This window comes from Vanellus vanellus (genome assembly GCF_965231255.1).
Source record: "Vanellus vanellus genome assembly, chromosome: 6".
NCBI classification, from domain to species: Eukaryota; Metazoa; Chordata; class Aves; order Charadriiformes; family Charadriidae; genus Vanellus; species Vanellus vanellus.
This window is the reverse complement of record NC_138911.1, coordinates 61710919-61724327: the sequence shown is the minus strand read 5'-3', so window position 1 is coordinate 61724327 and position 13409 is coordinate 61710919. Positions and strand designations below refer to the sequence as shown.

Sequence of the window (13409 nt, the reverse complement as noted above, 5' to 3'; positions counted from 1 at the left end):
TTTGCTGAAAGCTTTCAGTCAGAAAATAGGATCTGGAAACATATCACCTATAATAAATCTCATCTGTTATATTGTTTAGTTGCTTACATGATTTGTGAACTTTTGATCTTGAGGGTAAGGAGGTCTGGTTATATTGCCTAAAATGATGGTTACAGTATTTTCACAACGTTCCTAAGCTATACAGGAGAGAAAAGCAACTTCTAAAGCCTTTATTTCCAAATATTATGAAGAATGTGAAAGAGCAATCGAATTACAACATGCCTCAGAGAAAGTAAAAAGAAAATTGCTTTTGTAAAGAAATCTCTAGTACAATTTTGTCACTTGGCTGTTTGTACCTGCCATTTTGGCCCCATATATTAATCCTAGCAGATAACTATGTAATCACCATACTTTCTATAATACGAGAGGAAATGAAATGAAAGCAGTTGATGGAAAAGAAATGGGAACGCAATGTTATAAATAGTGTAGTACAGAGAGTAAGAACTAGTAGTGAAATATGAACCAGCTTGACACATTAAAGCCAATTTTAATAAAATTGGAAAAAATGCAATTAAAGTGTTCATGATACCTTAATGCCAGAAAGGCATTGAAGAAAATGTTTGAAAAGAACTAGCTGATTTCAAAGCTTTCAGTCTTGAATGTTTATTTCTTTCAAATATTGGAGAATTCATTAGTTTATAATTGTAGATTTAGGGGAGATAATACAGTAATATGCACCTTTTTCCTAATGACAGTGGCATATTTCATTCTTTTCGGGATTCTTTGTAAAGGGAAAGGATGAACTGATTACTGTTTATAACATAAAATATTGCTTGAATGTGTGGCAGTGAGCAGTATTTTCAGAGTAGCAGGCAGAAATTGTGTGCTTTTAACTTTTAACTGAGCAATTAAAATCACATCTGACATCCCAAGATAAAAGAACAACCTCGGGTTTAATGAGAATTTAGTATTTAATCTAAAAATAATACTGAGTGCCTGTAAGATCCGAGTTTTGAAGTTAAGCAACAACACTTAAAACAGTCGATCTCTTGGTAAAAATAATTGAATATAAATCTGTCCTCCTTTCAGACAGATGTGTGATAGTATCTAGTCCTATAATACTTGATACACATGTTTAAATGCCTTTGAAGGAACATATATATCTCAGCCTGTGTATTTTTTTTATTGAACTGTTCCCCATGCCCGAGTAATTTATTATGTACTAAATACGTAAGCCTCTATTCTATGTAGACCTATGAATTATTTTATAAACCTTTAAAATAAAGGTATTTATTATTTGGTATGCTTACAGATAGCAGCCTTTGGTGTTTAAAATACAACCTTCTAAGTAATTCTAAGACACTTATTTTCTTAAAAATGCTTACTTTGAAATTAAAACTGTAGCTGTTACAACTGTCACTTTTTAAATCGCAGTGTTGTGACCTTTGCCTTCAGCCTCAGGCTGTTCTTGGATACAAATCCCTTTTCTGACCTCATAAGTAGATGCCTTTCAGAAGAATGAGTTTGGGATCCTATTCTATAAGAGTCTGCAATTCATTTTCTGTTTTGGCAGAGGAGGCATGATCAACAACTTCACTCACTTGAAATGGGAAGCTTTCAATGATCCTAATTCCTAGGGGACTCTCTTGTCCCCTGGTTTGTACAAGGCCTTGAAAAAACTTTCTTTTGAGGCTGAAGTCCGGTGGCTATATTGTAACCTAGTTCTATATTCCTTGCAGAATTGCCATGCTCTAAACCAGGTGATTAGTGCCTGTTAGTTTATTATTTACCTTGGTAATTTAGAGAACATGTTTCTGGGTTCAGGCATCATATTAGATGCTCTTTGGGGATACGGGTTATTTCATCAACTCTGCTGGTGACACCTATGCTTATGTTTCAGGCTTATTGTTCCATCCTAGTTTGAGCCAGCATATCCAGCATGTGGGAAAAACGAAGAAAGGCAGACTAGAAAACAGTAGTTTCCACAAAAGTTATTCTTGAACCACTTGACTATCTCAGTTGAAAGAAAAACCCTGAAATGCCTTTCATCCTGGAGAATCTTTTCATCTGGTGTCTGAGTGTTTGGCAGAGAGACAAACTCACAGGCAAAGGACTCATCCATTTGCAACCCACTTCCTCCATTTTTTAACAACAGCAGCTCCCTGTAGAGAGTGAGTACCAGTTGCTGAGTAGATGTTCATCTATACAGCTTTGGATGGAGTATGCTGGTACTCGCCCTCTAGCCACATTTCCAATGTGGCAGTAGAAATGCCATACCACAGGAATGGGAAACTACCCAAGAGACTCTCTAAGAAAATACAGACTTGATGGTGGCTTTGTGATGATGCTTGGAAGAGATTTGAAGCATCTTTCCTTGGTAATGAAATACAGAAGATTCTCCATTTCTGGGCGTAACAATGTTAACATCTCTATCGCTTCTAGAGACAGAACAGTGTTTGTAACTTGGGACAGACACATTCTGTTACAACTGAGCATTCACAGCTGCCACCTTTTCATAATTTCTTATTTGTACAGAAGATGCATAGCTTGTTATTTAATTGCCTTGTTCTGGGTTCTGCACACCCGTTTCTGTTTCTCAATATGCAATGGCTCACCTTTATATGACTTTCTGTGGGCATCACTACATCTTTAGGTGATTGCTGAAGAGCTAACTGCAAATATCAAATACCACTTCTTGCAAATAGCAAGTAGAACTTCCCTTTTCCTCTGGAAGATGAATATTGAAACTTCAAACTCTGAAACTGTTCTGAGGATGCACGTCACAGTATCCTCCTCGCTGCAGGGCACACGATAATGTATCAAAATTGCACAGAGCTAATTTCACCAGACATGGGACTTGAAGGAATATCCCAGGCAGGTCATATGGAACCGTGCCTAGGATTGAATGCACCTGGATGAAGCTTGCAGAGTGTTGCCAATGCACAGCAGGAAAGGGTCTGCCATCCTCTTCTACTGCTTTGTTTGACTTCTCTGTCCATTAAGCTGTGAAGCCACAGCAGAAGCGGCACCTCTCAGCATTATTTAAAAGTGCTTTTGGGCGCTCCAGTGAACGTGCGTTGGACTGTATCTTGATGGAGGTCTGTCCAACCTCTTCTGTCTGAACTAGCTGCTTGTACTGGGCATACCGTGCGGTAGCAGGGGCTGCAGCGTTCCCCTGCATGGGAGGAGGTCGTGAGCTGCTGTGTGCTGCTACAGCTGGTTCCAGCTCTCTCTGAAATGGAGGAAAACAACCCACTGTGGGCCAGAACGTCAGAAAACCGTGTGGTGCCTCTGCTCATGCATATTGAAGAAAAGGAGCAGCTGCTGAGGGCAGGGACACAAGGACACACATGAGGAAACGTGAGGATGTGTGTGAGGACAGAAGGTGACGGGAGGAGATAGGGGAAGAGACGTACATCTGGAGAGAAGCAGCAGGGAAGTAGAAAGAGCAAAGAGCAGGGGATGAAGAGAGTAAGGTGCAAGGAGAGGCAACAAGAAATCTCTAGGCCCTGCGATGGACGTTGTCTTGCCGAAGGGGAAATGACGGAGCATAAGGCCCAGCGAAAACAGGGGGAGCTGGGGTAGGAATCACAGAATCCTAGAATGATTTAGGTTGGAAAGGACCTTGAAGATCATCTAGTTCTGACACCCCTGCCATGGGCAGAGACACCTCTCACTAGACCAGGTTGCTCAAAGCCCCATCCAGCCTGGCCTTGAACACCTTGAATAAGGGAGGAGAAGTGCTGGGCTGAGGTGGGGCCTGGGGAGGGAAGGTGCTCCCCTAAGGCTATATAAGGCTATAACTCTTGCTCTTTTTTTTTTCCTCAATACTTGAAGCTGTAATTAAAAGCTTACACTAATTGGCAATAAGTGAATTTCCTCAGTCGAGACTGCCTTGCCCATGCGGCTCTAATTCCAGAAGGCATTGCAGCACTGCCATGACCTGAGTAGAAAGAGCTGATGGAAAGCCTAACAGTGGAGAGAAACGAGGCATTCAGTAACTTGTCCCTTGTGCATGGTCAGTGCGTGGTCTCATCCACCAGAGCTGATCCTTTGTTCTGTTTCACATAATGGAGGGAAATGTGCAGCTTTAGAGGTGCGCTTTTTCCATTTATACAGCTTTTTTTTAATCAAGCGGGAACTCAGAAGTGCTGTTGAACTTGCTTTACTTCATCCTTCTTGTGAAAATTGAGTTTTCATACTTAATCACTAAAACATGACAGGAAAATATCTGAAGCATGTACCACCTGTTTTTCCTTTCATCTCGATTCATTCATTAGCTTCCTCGTATTAAAAGCCCTCCAAGACACAATTAACCCTTTTTTAATACTGTGAAGCTTGAAATGTTCATTAAAACTCATTAAAGCAGAGAAACTTACTTTCAAAAGCAGTTTAATATTAACATTTTCCTGATTTCTTTTCTTGTGGATAGGGTAGAATACTTAGGGTATGGCCATCACGGTTCCAGTCTTAACTGACTATTCAAGTAATTAATTATAATTGGTTGCTTTACATTGTAGAACTGTGCTCTGTGCTAGAAGATACTTTGATGAAATAATTTTCTATAATGGAATGTTGTCTTCTGAGAATGGACTATATAATAATGATATTGTCAGTGAGTCTTTTTTGTCCAGTAAGAAGAACATACCAGAAGTCTTGCTTTTTTCTCCCCTTTACATTCTCCTGTATTGTGAATTGTGCTGTTGCTACAAGAAAGCAAACATCTACTTATGTTTTCTGATTTACTGAATTGTTTTTGTTTTTAATATCCTTTAAAAGGCACAAATGTGCAGTCAATTTTATTTTGGTATTTTAGTGCTTTTGTGTCAACATCTGTGCAGGGTGAATTTGGTCTCACTTTAAAAGAAGTAATTTTTTTGTATTCTGTTAATTGCCTGGTCTGTTTCCAGCATCGTATAAACAATCTTAGAATTGAGAAATGGATTAGAATGGACAAAATTCAGAATAACCTTCTAAGCTCGTAGGCAGTGGTGAGTGCACTATAGTTCATAGTGCAGGCTTTCATCCTTCAAGTTTTTGCAGGGTGAAAATGACTAATCGCAAAGAGAAGTACCATGAAGTAAAATGGTTAAAGGAATAAACTGCCTTGGGTTTACTGAAACTGCAATAAAACTATCGTGAAGCACTGTCAAAGTGTTGATTTATTTGTCCTACTAATATTAGAAGTAATAAAATATAGGATTTACTGGTATGGTTATAGCTTTTGGTATCCATTTTATTATACAGCTCAACATGTATTATATTGTATCACACAATCATAAGGTATTTTATAATCTAGCTTTTACTGAAGCAGAATATTCATAAGGAAAATAATTTTGATATTTATCCTTCTGGCTCAGAAGTGAGCATACTCGATCTTTCTATGGGTCATTTGTTGCTAAACTTCTAATTTTATCTTATAGCTGACAAAAAGAGCACCATGGAAAGGATGTGCTTTTGATTATTGTGAACTATATTTGGTAACTGAAATTATAATTTAGACTTGTTCTGCCTTTATCTTTAAAAATTACTTTAAAAATATGAGCAGGACTATTTATATTCTAAAAATATTAGGTGTTGTATAGTTAAAAAACCCTGGATAACTAGTAGAATAAGATTTTCAGAAGTGCTCATCATCAACCTAATTCTGTCCAGAAGAAACTAAAAAATGAGAGGACTTAGGCCAGTCCTTAGAGATCTCCGTGTAGATGCATGATGTTATTCTAATCTGCCACCTCAGTGAAAATTAAAAACTGAGTGACAAATATGATAATAGCCTATCTATAGGTACATATGAAAGATGTAATCTGCTAGGATTCCTCTTACTTGATGGAAAGCAAGATATGATAGAGACAAAAATTTGGAAGAAAAAAGGTTTGAAGGGAAAATGTTTTTGGATACATCCCTTCACAGAGGGAGGACAGCATTACGAATGAGAAAGTATAAGATGAATTGCCATTGAGAGCAATGTAGGCATTTCAAGAAATACAAGTCATGCACATGTATTACTGATTTGTGCCTTGTTAATTAAATGCCCTAATTCTAATCAACCTTGCAGTTATTTCAAACAGGCTTTTACAGCTTAGCAGATACAACTTTGGAATGCAAAGCTTTCTCAACCATGATGATTTGCTGTAGCTACTCATGAATACTTTGCAAAAAAATATTGTGATTCTTTACAAAATGGTTCCTATCCTTCTTTTTAAGGTATGGGATGCTGTAGATACAGGCCGCTGTTTAAAAACGTATTCCTGTCACTCCTGTGCTGTCCGAGCTGCCCGGTGGTCATCTTGTGGAAGAAGGATCCTCAGTGGGGGCTTTGATTCCATGCTGCATTTAACTGATGTAGAAACAGGTAAAGATCACATAAGGGTGCATTATAGCCCTGTCTTTATTGAGTATAGATAACTTTGGATCTCATTAGCCTTATTCTTTCTTCTGAAAATATAGATAAAATCTATAGATCAAAGTTAGAATTCTTGAAACATGTCCTCACTAAAAAAAAAACTATCTTGGCAATTAAGGGTACTTGGAGATATTTAAGAAAACTGACATATCTGTAACTTCATGATCGCATATAATTTCTGTTGTCAGATACTGCACAGATGAACAGAATGAAACATATATTTTTTTATGCTCTGTTGTGATCATTCATTAAAGCATTTGAATACACTTATATATGGTTAAATTAACCATAGGCTTGTTCCTCATTCTCACTAGGGTTAGTTTTAAGTTTGTGCTTAAAGTTAATTAGGTGACTTTCATTTTTTTTGAACAGGACCTTTATTAGGAGTATGGAAACTTAAATTCTGATATGAAACCTTGTGTTTGATGCTCTGATGCAGTTGTGAATTTGGTTTGGGATTTGATTGTTGTGACCGTAACAACTAGTTTCCTGGATGCTGTCTCTCTTTATGTCTCCTTCACAAACTAAAGTTTATCAGCTGTATTTCTTCTCTCCTTTGTATATGTTATCAGCATTCATACAGCAGCACTCATTGGGGCTGTACATAATAGGGCACCTCTGTGTATGGGTAAATGATTAGGCCTAAAATAGTACCTTTTCAACCGAAGAGATGGAATTTTATTTTTTTCCACTTAATTTATTTTTAAATGTTTAACTCCTGCAAAGGTGCAGTATTTTTTTGTAAGACTACAAAAGAAACCCTTACAAAAATTACAAGAAGTTCTTGCCTGCTAGGGTATTCTCTTACATAAAAGTATGAAGTACATTGTATGTGAATATCTGGAGAGCAGAAATCCTATTCAGATGAACTGGGAAAGTGGCCAGGAAATTTGTGAATATTGTTCACATGAAAAGAAGATTCTTTTCCATGCTCTAAGAACTTATTTTTCTCAACATTTGTCATACCAGAAGTATTTAAATTCAATGATGGCTGGAAGGGAGCTGTTGTAGTTTGGGAATATAAAACATTTGATACAGTTACGGAATATTGATGTTTCAAGAATATTCAGGTTTTGTAATGGGGAAAAGAGCTTTATATATCTCATGTAGTAGTAGTACATAAGGTTAATATACCAAGTCGTTAATTTTGTCAGATAACTTGTCTTTTTTATTTTCAGTCTCGTTGCAGCAACCTTCTCATTTCTAGTCTCATATATAACTGAATCTTACTAATCCAAGGGAATTTAATTTTGACTGTAGTGCTTACAAATTCTAAACAGAATGGGTACTGCTGTTAATGGGATTTATAGGAGTAGAATAGGTTTTAAGTGCCCGAGTCATTGGAAGGGACTATTCTGGGGAAAAACTCGTTTTATAAAATCATAGAATAAATTTCAAAGACATGTAATTTTAATCGTACACAATTATTTCTAACATCTCTTTAACTTAAATATCCAGTAATGGGAGAGTAGTGTGGGTTAAGTTGATTGTAATGGTTCATTTGAAAGAAGCTATTTCTAGTGTTTTATGCAATGACAACAGTAAAAAATTTATTTACCAAGTTTCAAAACGTCTAAGGTTATAAATGGTTCTTTGCTTACTGACTTGTGAGTTATGTAGTATTTCTAACTACTTAAATAAACTGTATGTGTAATGCAAAATGAATGCTTATAATCCTTGAATAAAACAGATATTCATTATTGCCTTATTTCAAGGACGCAGGATTCCTTGTAACTCCTGTGAACTGCAGTTGTAATGTTGGTGTTTGGACCTGACTTTCAGTGATACGCACCTCATTTGAGTATGAGTATGATATGAATGATTGGCATTTTATTCTGTTTTCCTACACATGCAGGCCCGTTTCTGATTTCCTTCCCTGTTGTAAAGTTACTTATTTTTTTCATGCATTTCAGTCAATTCTTCTCAGAGAAACAGGGCAAGCAGTTTGCCTCTGGAATCCAAATCAATTTGATATAAAAAGCCTCATTTCCATTTGAAAAACACTAAGGCAGCTATAAGATTTTGATTTACATTAGTTCACTGAATCGTTCATTCCTCCTCACTCTTCATCAGTGCTGAGATGATTTCTTCTTTGATTAACTTCAGATAGATGTTAGAACTGTTCCTTCACAGAGGACTTTTAGATACTTTTTTGGACTTCAGTCTTAATTACTTCCCATTGCTAGGCTGAACTAACTACCAGTGTGTTGAAATGCAATACATGCATGCTGGTGGGATTTTATAAATAATAATACTGTCTTTAAGGCTCTATGCTCTTGTCTCTTGTGTATGTTCTACTGGTTCAACATTTTTCTAGTCATGTTTGCTAAAGTCTAGTCTTTCTCGTCTTTGTTTTCAGTATAGATTTTAAATATTACATCTGTGTTATAAAAATTGCTGCGTGTCCTTCACCAAAAGAAACCTAACAGTCTGAAGAGAATTACTTTTAAAAGTTTAGGAAAGGTTGCAAATAAGCTTAGTACATGTGTGGTATTGAGCTGCTTAGTTGGTGGGTTTTTTTGTCATTTTGGGTTATTTTTCTGTTAGGAACATAGTTTGTGCTCTATTAAAGAATCTTGTAACTAGATGTCATCAAACCCAGAACAAACAGTTAGGTATAGTAAAATTTTGATTTAAAGGAATATGGCAACATCGTTGTAACAAGCAGAATAAATTCTCCAGGAGATTTTGTTTCTAAGCTTGACCTTAAGTTTCGGTATCCCTTGTCCTATGATACTGCATTTTCTGGAGTGATTTCCTTTTTTTTTTTTTTTTTTTTTTAATCTTCGTGATCTGAACAACATAATAATAGAAACAAATACTGAAATCTAATGTGATTAATGAATCACAAATCTAATGTGATTAATGAATCACAAAGCAGATTTTTTCTTGTTGGCGTAGAAATCCTGATGGCAAGGGTAGAAGACACATCCATGAAATCTTATCCTGCAGTTTTACACCATCAAACCTTATCCTTTTGTCAAGTGTATTACTGAAAGTTCTAATATATAAGAAGATCTAAGATGCTGCAAGCAGGAAAAATGAGCTGATAGGACCCTCATGAAGTGCAGTAAACACAAATGCGAAGTCTTGCATCTGAAATTGATTAATCGTGTGCAACAGAACAGGCTCGTGCCTTTTTTGGGGTCCTATTTTATAGACATTATTTCTTTATAAAAATAAAGCTTTTTGAAGAGTTTCACAAATGTGATGATAATGCAGCAGTCTGAACCAGTGAGAAAAAAATCTCACTTGGTTACATGTTGTTCATCTCTACTAACACCACACTCTCAGTCATTTTCTACTAGTGATAGTTCAGACACTTTGTTATTTATAGAGTAGTAAGTAGTGCTGTATTCAAAAAGCACTCAAAAAAAAAAAAAAAAAAGCTTTTAAAACAGCTCTAGGTCAAGTACATTTGACATTTAACTTCTGTTATGTCCAGATGCGATGGAGATGCTCTACCAACTTTAGAAGGGTAATTGTATTTTTAAAATTTATTTATAGCTATTTTATTTTTGGAATATATGTTTTATTCATCAGTGGTTTTTTCATTAGTCACAAATGAATTGGTACAATAGCACAGGCAGAACATTGGCTGGGTTGGTACTATTTGCATATTGTAGATACTTTTCATTTCTTTAATATTATGACAGAGGGAATGTTCCAAGAAATTTTGGCACATTTCCTGCATTGCCAAATGCTGCAGTTGCATTTCAGTTCACGGACTGAGCTTAATTTCAAATATAACTTCCTCAGATTTATAATGGTGAACTGAGATTCCCCGCTATTTCGCTAGTTTTATCAGTATCACGACTAGGATATTGAAATTAAACTGTTGGTTTTGAAGCAAAGATTATATTTTATGTAAGATGGTCACAAAAATCTGTTTGTTTGTTTTTTAACTAATTTTATTTTACATTATTTTGGGAGTTTCTTAATGGAACAATTTTTACCTCCAAGAGGATTTTCCAAATTTGCTTTTCTATATTTTATTTTATATTATAATTTGGTAGTCCTACAGATATAACATTATTATTTTTAATGTAATTCCATTTATTCACACAGGAGTTTTAGTCCTCATACATAAACATCGGCACAGGAGAGCTGTGACTTTCTTCTGTTATTCCTTCCCTTTTCCCCCAGTAATATGTAGACAGTGTGGTGTTTGAATATGCATGAAGGCTTTTTTATGACACCTCAGAAAAAAGCCCAGTTGATTGATTTTTCTTTTTTTTTAAATTTATTTCTTTGGGATGCATACAGGCATCCTTGATGTGAGGTCTCAAGCTTCCCCCCAAAATTCAGGAGTTTCAAGTAATATGTTGAACATAGTTTAGTGGTCGCTCTCCAGCTAGGAGGTAACAGCACTTTACTTTTTATAGTCACTAATGTAATGACCTTGCAATAAGAATAGAGAAAAATGTTTATTTTGGGGACATTTTCAAGGGTAAAAGATGAAATAACTTAGTATTTCAAGCACTTTTACATGCCAGAAACTTGTGACTATGTAGGGGAAAAAATTAGGAAACGTATCGTCAGTATAACTTTTAGTTCTTGGGAAGATAATAAAGCAATTTGTAATCATGCCAAGATAAAATGGATAAATAACAGCTAATAGCAGTTTGTTAAGAACAATTTATGTCTGATCTATCTAGTTTTCTTCTCGCTATTCTGCGTGACAGAGATTGCGACTGTAATAAGATTTTTTTTTTTCTAGTATATTGTCTTATGTCTTTTTGTAAATATGGTAGGGAAATCCATTCTGCTTAGCAAGACTACTCTCATGTCCTTGTAAGTCTTAGGCTTCACTTTTCTGTACAGATTAGCGTAAGGAAGTGTATTAGATTATGCAAGTAGAGGTGTGAACCTGAGGGCCACTAAACACAGTTACAGAAGCATCCTGTGCCCAGTAACTGTGCTGATGTTCTGTGAAGAATTCACCATGTTAAATAGCCTTTAAAATATCTGATTTCATAGTTGAGCAGTTTCACAGTAGGCTGCAGCATAAAGAAGCAGAAACATATGTTCAAGATGTTTTTAAAGATTTTTTTTTTTCATACTGTGTATATTACTGGTGAGCCTTTAATGAATGAGGAATTGAATTAAAGCACTTTCAGAATATAAAACGCACTGCAAAGATGTAGTAGATATTGTTACTGAAATTGTGAAAATTAAAGATTGAGAGAAACACTTGTTTTTTCTTTGCAATAACAACCTCTCATAGAGGAAAATGATATGTGGTATGGGTTTTCCCTCAATTAGCCAAATAGATTTTCAGAAGATGTAATTTTCTACAGCCTATGAGTTGGTTGGATCTTTGTTATGCTGCCTTTAGGAACTAAAATACAATAAGTATGTACACATTAGAGGTGTATACAAGGTTGCTGATTTACCCCCATTGTACTCTATTATGGATAAGGGAGTCTTCTGCTCAAAGGATATCATTTGCAATATATAAAATAAGGCCTGAAAGGTTGAATGTGTTTAATGTTAATAAACTGAGTAACTGTAGACAAAATTATACAGAACTGTAACTACTGACTGCCGGAAAGGTGAAGCAGGATCTTCAGCAAACACCGAAGCTGGATTTCCCGAGCATAGGGCTGAGTTCCATCGCAGCATGGCTACAGCGTGGGAAGCAGCAAATTCTGCTCATAGTAGTAAAACACACTAAATAAAGTTTGTACAGAAGGGGCCTAAGAGTTGAAGTCATTGTTTTAATGTATTGAATTGCATGAGCTATTTTGCCCCACTTCATCTTCCATAGTGATCTGTTTCTCTCTCAGGTGGGTATTTGTCCTTAAGTTTCTGTTTTTTCTGGTGACAGAGGTTTCACAGTTGTGCAGAAAATGTGCCTCAGCTCTTCAGCCCTGTAGTCCTGATACCTAAAAGGGAAGAGTTTAGGGGATTTCTTCATACAAATGTTAGGAAGGTTCATTTTCCTGCGTTCGGGCATGTTTGTATGGCAAGCAGTCCCATTTAGATTCTGTGTATTGTGCATAAATTTCAGGTCTGGTTTCCGTGGTGCACTATTGTGATCCTCTGCTTTTGAGTATGTTGTTTGCTGCTTCTTTGCTCCCATGCTCTTCTTTTCCCCATTCCAGCCTTTTTCTCATTTTCTGTCATGGGGCAGTAGAATGAAATTTGTGTATGCATCTAAGAACGCCAGAATCATCAGAACACTGTTTACTGAGCTTCCAAAAAGAGACATTTGATTCAATTTCACCTGGGGGAGTGAGAGAATGAGAGAGAGTTGTATTTCAAAGCATTAATTGGAGACCCTGAGCTTTTAAGATTAATGTATTCTGATTGCTTCTCAGACCAGTCAAAAAGCTAGCATGGTTAATATCTGCATCAAACAGGTTAAAATAGGAAAAAGAAGGGGTTAAAGAGTACAGAGGTGAACGAGATGCTCAACTTGTTTGCATTAATTTTTTTTTTTAGTATTACACTGTAAAGTAGAATTCATAGAATTACACTGTAATGATCTGAGTGCTATGAGAGCTTCTGGATAAACACCAGACTCTAGAAAACAAGAAAATGGAAAACAGGGAGATGAAGTAGGGCATTAGAGAATTTTCGTTTCTGGAGAAAATATCGAGCAAATGATTGAATTACTTGGAAGTAGCTGGGGATGAGATTGAAAGATGGACAAAGTAATAACAAATTATGTTAAATCAATCTTCTATCTGTGGAAAAGGTAACAGATCTGGTAGTTAGTAGATTAAATGCATCTTAAATTTAGTGCATATCTTTTTTGATTATGTCTTACCTGGCTTTCTCATGTCTTAGGCTAGAGCATTTGTAGAGAGCGCAATGGCAAGAAAAATGTATGCGTTATAGAAGGAACTGTTTTCAGAAGTCTTGTGGAGGTAAAACCAAGTCTCAATAACATCAGTTAAACAATTAACATTTTTTGGAAGGTTAGATGGTGAGTTCCACTGCATCGCTTATGTATATATCTAATGTCATTTAGACAATACACTTTATGGAGAACTATGACCACCTTGATGCGTCCTTT

General features: G+C 36.1%; 1 protein-coding gene across 1 annotated transcript in view; it reads left to right on the top strand.

The window, feature by feature from the left end:
* The window catches only part of WDR25 (WD repeat domain 25), a 66317-nt gene that overhangs the window by 32830 nt on the left and 20078 nt on the right, over window positions 1-13409 (top strand). Inside the window, exon 3 of the mRNA XM_082484768.1 lies at window positions 6187-6334. Coding sequence (XP_082340894.1) covers window positions 6187-6334 — 148 coding nt within the window. The remainder of the gene's footprint in view (window positions 1-6186; window positions 6335-13409) is intronic.